We start from the raw sequence: 9,236 nt of genomic DNA, 5'->3' as shown, positions 1-9,236 counted from the left end.
TGTGTGTGTGTGTGTGTGTGTGTGTGTGTGTGTGTGTGTGTGTGTGTGTGTGTGTGTGTGTGTGTACATACATACACATGGGGGCTTGTATACATGGGGGCGTGGTGTTTTTTCCTCTACCTGTCAGTTTCCCTCGCCTGCGTTTCATTCACAGTTTGGGACAGAGGCACACAACAACAGCAGGCATGAGTGGACGAGTTGGAGACTTGAGCCCAAAGCAGGCTGAGATATTAACTGAGGTAAACACATTTCAAATCAAGGATTTCTATGATTTCACTAATGCATTGATACCGAACGAGTGTTTCGTCCTTTGTGTGTCTGTGGTTGCTTTTGTTGTGGTTTCACAGGGATTCTATGGTAACTACAACTCTCCACGGTCTGTTTATTATTAGACTTTCTTACCTCTGTGGTACATACACTGTACTTAAACACACTTCTGAGGTGCTTGTACTTTACTTTAGTATTGAGATTGTATTCCAAGGTGTACTTTACCACATTTAGGGAATGCTGCAGTTTTTATTCAGCTTTTTTTCCTCAAGATTAAAACTTTGCACAAAAAAACCATAATAAGATTATGAATAACTGCAGTATTAAATGAAAGAAGGGAAAGAAAAGAGAAAAGTTGCAGAAGAAAAAGTTAAAAAAGGCTTTTTACATGTGTTTCTATATCTTTTATGACTTTGGTTAATATTCAGATGAACATCTTAATATGAAAAATGGGATATTATGAAATTGTATTCATATTAATAAATCTAACTTATACACTGAAGTGAAAACTATCTCCAAATCTAAAGTGTAATTGCCTTTCAATGTGTAAGTAGTGATAATCCAATAACATACATCATTGTGTTACCTTTTCGCAGACTAGCTGTTTTCACCTGTCTTCTGCTAAGCTAAGCTAACTGATAGTAGTTTCATATTTACATACAAACATGAGAGTTGTTTTAATCTTGTTTCTTGAACAATTGTATTTCCCAAAATGTCTCACTATTTCTTAATGAATATATATATATATATATATATTGTGATAATGTTATGTTTCTTGTGGTTTCCTGTGTGTAGTTTCGGGGCAGGATCCAGGACGTCCTCCCCAGCCTCCCCGCGCAGCACGATCACTACCTGCTCCGCTTCCTCCGAGGTGAGACACCTGCAAAGGCAGCATTTAGCATTCAGCCTTTTCTCTGTGTGGGTTCCATGCTGGCAAAACAACGTTCACACAACCAGCCACCAAGTACAAGGTGACTCCTTGAATCCGTATGAGAAACCCTGAGTAGGCTACAGCACTTGTATTGTATTCAGATATCCGTAACAGGACATATCAACACATTTGTAATACTTTTAATACTTTAAGTACACCTGTTTGACACGCAGGACAACTGGCATACTTTTTAAATTGTTCAAAAATATTGGATTGAAAATGTAGAAAACATTAGACATGCAGTAATGAGGGGTTATTGTTTTAAAGGAAGCAACATAGAAGAGGGTGGTGAGTTGAAGAGGATCAAATCAGTTCTCTGACAGCCACTAAAGCCTGCAGCCCTATTTCCCTCAGTCCTGCTCTGAATCTGGCCCTGCAGACATGTGAAAACATGGGAACTGTTTTTTGTGATGATCCAGAGTGAGGGTAGTTTCTGGCATTAACTACCACAGGCAGCTGAAACATTTAGATGAATGGCAGCCAATACAACACCAGAGGAAAGTTCTCTCAGTCAGTGATCAGTGTTATCATGTGAGGTTAAACCCAGGCATGGGGGGGGTTTCAGTTACTTGAAGTAAAAGTATAACAATGTAATTGTTCTGCATTGAATCACTAGAGGTCATATGATACATGAAATAATTAGCATTATTAAAGGGGAACAGGTGTGTTGCCAGGTTCTCTAAAACCAGTCTTATTTGTTCACAGTGGGGTTATAAAGTAGCCTCTTCAGTGGAGTTAGAAAAGTTTCAACTATCCTGTTTCCAAGTGGTATTATAGTTAGCCGCTGCTTTGCAAAGACAAGAGCGTTTTCCATTTTACTTAGAGCGTACTTCGAGTGAAAAATGTAGTATCCAGACCAACAGGGAACAAGTAAGAAATACATATTTAAAGTGGACCTATCATGCTATATTTGAATAATATAGTGTAGGACCATACCTATACAAGGCATATTTATACTTTTTTTTTTCAAAATACCAAACAGATCATGCATTTTAGCCATGCCTCATTTCGCTCAATTTGAAAAATGTTAGCTCTGTTTTTGCAAGGGCAGATTATGTGAGAACAGCACCATCTACAGGCCTGGCATATGTACTACAGCGTTTCCAGCGCTTTCGAACGGCAATGGCCGTGGCTGTCTCCTCCTGATTGGTGGAGTTGGCCCAATAGCCGTAGCGCCACTGTCCTGACGCCAGGACAGTGTTCAAATCTGGATCAGTTTTTATCAGATCCGTTGCAGCCCCTTTTTTAGAGATTTGGGTATGGAGGAAAATAGAGAGGGTTGTGTTTTCTGACACTTGGTGAGTTCCCTGGAACACCGGGGACACATATTCATGTATAAAAGACGTACAAAAGTGCATTTTGCATGATAGGTCCCCTTTAAGTAAAGTATCTCGTACTTAATATCTTATAAATCTAAACACTGATGGTGTCAATTTTGTATAACCATCACGTTGTACTGTTTACTTCGTCACGATAAGTTAAAGCATAACAAATATCTTTCGTTGGTTTACATCTAACAGTGACCACAATTCATCCCTCCCAGATTCGATAACGGCCCTCAGAGCTCAACACACAGAAAGTTGAGAAAACATAATTAATCAGAGTTTAGTGTTTGTTATGAAGTTCTAAAAGTCAGCGATCCATCAGTTGTGTTGGAAAATGAACTGCATTGTGTTTCTCAGTGGAACGATAAGTGTGTCCAAGCCATGTGCATCACTTCTTAAGGTTCCCCTCAAAACAGTTTCCGTTGCTGTCTTTCAAAAGTTACAAAATGTTCAACCTTCATTTGTTTAATCATTAATTTATTTCCTAAAACACTGCCCTCCCCCCTGACCCTGTGGCCCTGAAACATACTGTGTAGTATTGATTGAGCAAAGAGCAATTGAAGTACCTCAGCTCAACCGTCTTATCTTACAGTAAATGTTTGAACTAAATTCGACCTTAGTTGAACTGCAGTGATGTCACTGGATGAACTTTCTCCTCCTTGAAAAATAAGCCTTACTTCCTTAATACAACTTAAAGAGGTTCCTATGACGTACTTTTTACAAATGAAGTCAGGTCCTCGGTCTTCTTACCAGGAATTCTTGTCATTTCTGATGTTATCTCGACGGACATTGAGCTGGTAGTTTGTGGGACAGGACATGCAGGACATGCAGGACTCTGTGCTTTAAACCGAGTACAAAGAGGTTCAGATCATTGGAGGGACTCTGATCAATATTTGCATTGGCTGTTAACCTTGGACTTTTCTCTTTACTTGGCATAAAAAAAACAGGCAATTTATACTGAACTGTGTCATGCTTTCTATTGTGTGATTGTCAGACATTGTTGGTGTTGAGATGTTGCAGGACTTACAGTATGAATGAGTAATGATTAGGAAAGAGGTATGCCATGGTTCACATTTTGTATGAAGTATTTCTTTACTCCTTTATGATCCAGATGTGTTCATTTACAATTCTAAACAGCGTGCTGGTGGAATATTCCAGTCCCAAAGAACCTCATTTTTGTCCTGAGGTATACTTATATGAGGATGTACTTCCACTGCTGCATCATATCTCTGCTTTACTAATGAAGATTGTTTTATTTGTTTTTGCAGCTCGTAGCTTCAATGTTCAGAAATCTGAAGCCATGATCAGAAAGGTGAGCTAACTTTAAACACGGCTCAGTCGTGTGTTTGACCTTGTAAGGATGCAGCATGTGGTTAGTGAGCATGTTTGAAACCTCTCCTCTCTGTCTGCAGCATGTGGAGTTCAGGAGGAAGATGAACGTAGACACCATCATCTCTGACTGGAAACCTCCAGAGGTATGCAGGGCTTGTTAACATACACTTTGTCTGGAATGCTTGAATACATTCATACAACTTATTATACAGTAGATATCTTTCCATTATAGCTAAATATGCAATGTAGCTGATCCAAGAGGGTTTTTAAAAGGTTATCTAGATTAGGAAGTAGAAGTTGTTTGTGTTAAACTCCTTCAGTTTAACACAAACATTCAAAATCAACAAATCTGGAATTACATGTTTTGCATTAAGTACTTAAATACAATACAATTCCACCGCTGGCAATACAAATGAAAATAAATATAGACTGTGTGTGTTTTCCTGTTTTAATCAGGTGATTGAGAAGTATGTGTCTGGAGGGATGTGTGGGTACGACAGGGAGGGGAGTCCCATCTGGTACGATGTGATTGGTCCTATGGATCCTAAAGGTCTCCTGATGTCGGCCACCAAGCAGGACTTCCTGAAGACCAAGATCAGACACACAGAGATCCTGAGGAGGGAGTGCAGGAGGCAGTCTGAGAAGGTGAGGGGGACACTCTCCTCTCCTCTCCTGTTTCCTCTCGTCTCATCTCGTTTCCTTTCCTACTTTCTGTCCTCTTGTTTAGTTGTGTCTCCTCTCCTCTTCTAATATTACCTCATCCCCTCCTCTCTTCTCCTTTTTCTTCTCCTTCTCCTTTCTTCTCTTCTTGTTCCCTTTAATTTCCTCTCCTCTTATACATGTTTCCGCCCCCCATTCTCTCCTACTTTTTTCTTACATCTTACATCCAATTGTTACCTCTCCTCTCCGACCCTCTCTATGTGTCCTCTTTGCATCCTCTCCTCTCTTGTTTCCTTTCCTCTCTTTCCTTGTTTCGTCTTGCCTCCACTTGTCTTGTTGCCTCTCCTATCATCTTTTCTTCGCCAGGTTTTCTCTCCTCAATTCCTTCTGTAGTTTCCTTTTGTCTTTCCTCTCTTGTTTCCTCTCTTCTCCTTGTTCTCCTCCTTGTTTCCCCTCCTCTCTCCTAACCCTCCTCCCTCTCTGTCTCAGTTGGGGCAGCACATTGAATCTATCTCTCTGATCTACGACTGTGAAGGACTCGGACTGAAGCACATCTGGAAACCTGCTGTAGAGACTTATGGAGAGGTTTGACCACACTGTAACACAACATGTCATCACATTGAATTTAATAAAGAAGTATTTCATTATAATGATCAACATTCTCGTGTGCAGGTCCTCACCATGTTTGAAGAGAATTACCCAGAGGGCCTGAAAAGGGTTTTTCTAATCAAAGGTGCTTCGGCAGATCTGAAGACTTGTCTTTACATTTTCCAGACTTCTAGTTAGTGTTCATGATTGTCAGTTTGTGTCTTTGTCCGCAGCTCCCAAAATGTTTCCCGTGGCCTACAATCTAATCAAACACTTTATGTGTGAGGAAACGCGGCGCAAGATCAACATTTTAGGAAGTAAGACCACTTTTATTAAATCTGAAAGAGTACAAAGGCTAAGCGGCTAACATCAGCATGCTAACAGTTAGCAGCTGAAGGGAATGTCATTAGCTTTGCAGGAATTGGGTCATAAACTAAACTTTGAAATGTTTGACCTGATGATAGCACAGGATTGAAAGTTAAAGCTGCCCTGCTGAGTTTTCTAGTACACAAACAATAGTTTACATGTAAACTACAAAATGGAGTCCCATATCCTTGAACCTTAACAAATGTGTCTTCCTCATAAACGTTTGCCAACGCAAAGCCACGCTTTTAAGTATTCTAAATCAAGCATTGTTTAAATCTGTGTTCAGCAGTGGGGAAGGTGGTATGCAGATTATTTGCTGCATTAAAAGTACTAATTAAACTAAGTACTAACCAACCAAATTTCTCTGAGTAAAGGTAACTGGCAGGAAGAGTTACGTAAACATGTCGACCCAGACCAGCTTCCTGTGGCGTACGGTGGAAACATGACGGACCCTGATGGAGACCCTCGCTGCAGAACCATGGTGAAAGCAAACTCAAAACATCGATGGACCAGTAAGTGAGTCTCTTAAATGATTGTAATTTAAATTGTGGATGTTGTTTTGCAGATAAATTATGGTGGCACAGTTCCCAGGTCGTACTATGTGCTGGACTCGGTGAATGTTCAGTACGACAGCAGTGTGACCGTTAGCCGAGGCTCCGTCTTCCAGCTGGAGTACGATGTGACAGCCGCCAGCAGCCTGCTGAGGTACCAGACAACCAGCAGCTGACCATTTAAGCTTTATTTATTGATCTCTAACAGCTCAAAAAATTGTCAACTTGATACTAACTTTAAGGGAAATTATTAGAAACCTGATTTTTAAACACATATAGATTTATGTTGACATATTATTTCATACAACACTACCCTCCTCAAAATAATTTAGTATTTGGACTTAAAAAAAAAAGAAGAAACTATTAATAAACTCATTAAAATTCATCATTATGAATCCTAATTCCTCTCGGTTTAATTTCCAAGAACATCACTCTCTAGGATTTAACAGTTATTTGTCTAAGAAACCGTTTTTTTAATATATTTAATTAATAATTTGGATAATTAATAATTTGGCTCTTACCAAGCAACACCTGGATCAATATAAAATAAATGTCAACAACAATTTAATGTGCAAACATATGCACATGCATAATACAAATTACTATTAAACTGTTACAAATATTTTTCTGTTTCTGGTGCTTTGTATAATGTAGATCCTGAAAAAGATTTCTAAAATATACGTTTTGATATATAAATTACACACTCTGTCTGGCCCCTGTTTTTCCTCCAGGTGGCAGTTCACCAGTGACGGAGCAGACATCGGGTTTGGAGTGTACAGACGGACTAAAGAGGGCGGGGGTCAGAAAGTGTCTGATATGCTGCAGGTTCTGCCCAGCGAGCGCTACAACGCTCACCTGGTGCCTGAAGACAGCTGCCTCACCTGCCCCGAGCCCGGAGTCTGTGAGTCTCTGATATATTATTTGAATATCATAAAAAATGCTTTCCATGAAAATCCGGAACGAGCTGTTTTACATTTAGGGAAATGTGCTTGTACAGTGAATATATGAAGCAACAGCCAGAAGGCACTTGGCATACGACTAAAAACATGGGGAAACAGTAAAGCTGCCTCTGTCAAATTGAATAAAACCCACCTAATTAACAAGTTATGTCTCATTTGATTAACCTGCACAAAAGTGTAAAAACTAGGGGTTTATGGCTGATATACAGACTTTTCTTGGCTGGACACAGTGACTTCCATGAGTAAGGCACGTGTGGTGGTGACGCAATGATATAAAGAAGAAATATTGCACTTAACCTCCATAAAACAACAATGTAGTTTTTTTTTCTCCATAATAAACAAACAACATATTCCATGTTAACTAGTTAGTCTGATTATTACTTTGCAGACATGAATATATAATAACCTGAATAATGGTCGCTGTTGTAACTTAGTGATTTGTCCTTTTTTTTGTGCAGACGTGCTGTGCTTTGATAACAGCTACAGCATCCTGCAGTCTAAGAAGGTGAGCTACAAAGTGGAGGTGCTTCCTCCTGCGGACGGATGCAGCGTTCTTGCAGCAGACGAGGCAGGAGGCTGCGGTGATCGAGAGCTCAGATCCCCGTGTGACAGAGTTCACTGAGTGTTCATCTACAGCAAAATCAATGCTTTAGCATCAGGGCAGCATTAGCCCTCTTCAGGGCCCTAGGGCAAAACATTAGCCATGGCCACCGATTACATTTCTCCCTCTGTGCACTGTGTATGTATAAGGTCACAGTCGGTAATTAGCCTGTGAAAACATGATCAGCAAACTGAGGACAGTCTCGGTTAGAGAATAGCTGGTAAAGATCGAGGAGCATTTATCAGCTGAGTAGACACATATTTACCTCAGAAGTTGGAAGATTATTGTAACAGTATTGATTATAGCTGCTTCAAGTACAAGTCATTTCCAAATGTGTCTTTACGGACAAGAAACTGACTCTCTGCAGAAGAAATCTACCAAGGGAAAGTGAGCTTTCATACCATCTTTTCCATTTACGGACACCAGTTTCTGTGACGTTTAAGAAATCAGTTTACTGGCTGTTACCCAGTTGATGTAAACACTAATGAACTCTAACACTGTAGAGTTCAGGTCTACATTACTGCAGCAAAAGGATAAGTTAAACCACTGGAGGTCCTCAAAGCAGGATTTTCTGCTGGTGTTAAGTTACTCTTTAAGCACACATTTATTTATCATTTCTGCAATGTAAACAATAAAGTACAAGAATGTAGATTTTACCTCAGAAGAGCCAGACGTTTAGGTTGCTGTCATACAGTATATCCATTAAGGTTTGGTTTACTGTTCATTTAGATAGATTACACACATTTCTTTACTTTTAACATATACACAACTAAAATATACCATGATCTTCCAGTTAGAAAAGATATCACTCAGAACAAAGTTTTAAACTTTACCGACAACATGTTTCACAGTTGCCTTTGTAGAAGTTTTAATAGGGAAATATGTACAGGACAGATTGTCCTTTGTTTAATTTGTTTTTTTAGAAGAACATGTCTCACCTGAATTTGAAAACAGAATCCCTAACAGTATAAACTCATAATTTTAAATGTCCCCTATTATACTATTTTTCAACAATATATTGTAGGTCTCAGATATAAAACATGTCTCTGAAGTGTTTGGCTTGTAATCCCAAACAGATCATGCATTGCAGCATCCCATAAACCCCTCTGTTTCAGGCCTGTTTCAAAAGTGCTGATTCTGTATCTGTAGCTTTAAATGCAAATGAGCTGCCATTCCCAATGCCACTTGTTTTTTTAAAACCATGTTTGGTTAAGTTAAAACACAATGGTGCTCTAGGAGGAGATTGGTTGGTGGTGGTTACCTTGGTTGGTTCTTTACTAATGGTTTCACATCCCAGAAAAACTTTGTGACATCAACCGCATCCTTGTGTACGAAGAAGCCAAACGTCACACACAGACTAAGAAGACCAAAGGAGATAAAGTTACTGAATGGCATCATTCATCAAATTCTGTTTCAGATGATTATGTTTAAATAATTGTGCATTATGCTGCTCATATTGTTTGCCATAATCATGAGAGTCAATATCTGTTTAAATCAATTATGTTGATAATGATCTTGCTAAATCTCAGTGTACCCTTATAAACAACATCAAGTCATTATGATATCATTTGTAAATTCATGTGAACGATATAATGAAGTCTAATGTAACACCATTTCTACAACCTGATAATAAATACATATTAAACACAAAGCAAT

At 39.2% G+C, this 9,236-nt stretch overlaps 1 protein-coding gene across 1 annotated transcript; it reads left to right on the top strand.

Annotated features, from left to right (window-relative positions):
• Positions 1–167: 167 nt before the first annotated feature.
• On the top strand, positions 168–9,232 carry sec14l7 (SEC14-like lipid binding 7). The gene is made up of 12 exons (XM_034122771.1): positions 168–239; positions 1,063–1,138; positions 3,792–3,835; positions 3,936–3,998; positions 4,312–4,500; positions 5,005–5,100; positions 5,188–5,248; positions 5,337–5,420; positions 5,844–5,950; positions 6,035–6,174; positions 6,752–6,921; positions 7,438–9,232. The coding sequence occupies exons 1-12, from the start codon at positions 186–188 to the stop codon at positions 7,599–7,601; spliced, it is 1,248 nt and encodes a 415-aa protein (XP_033978662.1). The 5' UTR covers positions 168–185; the 3' UTR covers positions 7,602–9,232.
• Positions 9,233–9,236: the final 4 nt, after the last annotated feature.

The sequence above is a fragment of the Trematomus bernacchii genome, unplaced genomic scaffold, assembly GCF_902827165.1.
Source record: "Trematomus bernacchii unplaced genomic scaffold, fTreBer1.1, whole genome shotgun sequence".
NCBI lineage: Eukaryota > Metazoa > Chordata > Actinopteri > Perciformes > Nototheniidae > Trematomus > Trematomus bernacchii.
Note: the sequence above shows the minus strand (reverse complement) of the source record. Positions and strands in the feature narration are given on the sequence as shown.

Bases quoted from the DNA above. Each gene is read 5' to 3' on its own strand.
- sec14l7 (XM_034122771.1), top strand. From the start codon at position 186: ATGAGTGGACGAGTTGGAGACTTGAGCCCAAAGCAGGCTGAGATATTA. The intron at 240-1,062 runs GTAAACACATTT...TCCTGTGTGTAG, and splicing joins AGGCTGAGATATTAACTGAG to TTTCGGGGCAGGATCCAGGA. The intron at 5,951-6,034 runs GTGAAAGCAAAC...GTTGTTTTGCAG, and splicing joins ACCCTCGCTGCAGAACCATG to ATAAATTATGGTGGCACAGT.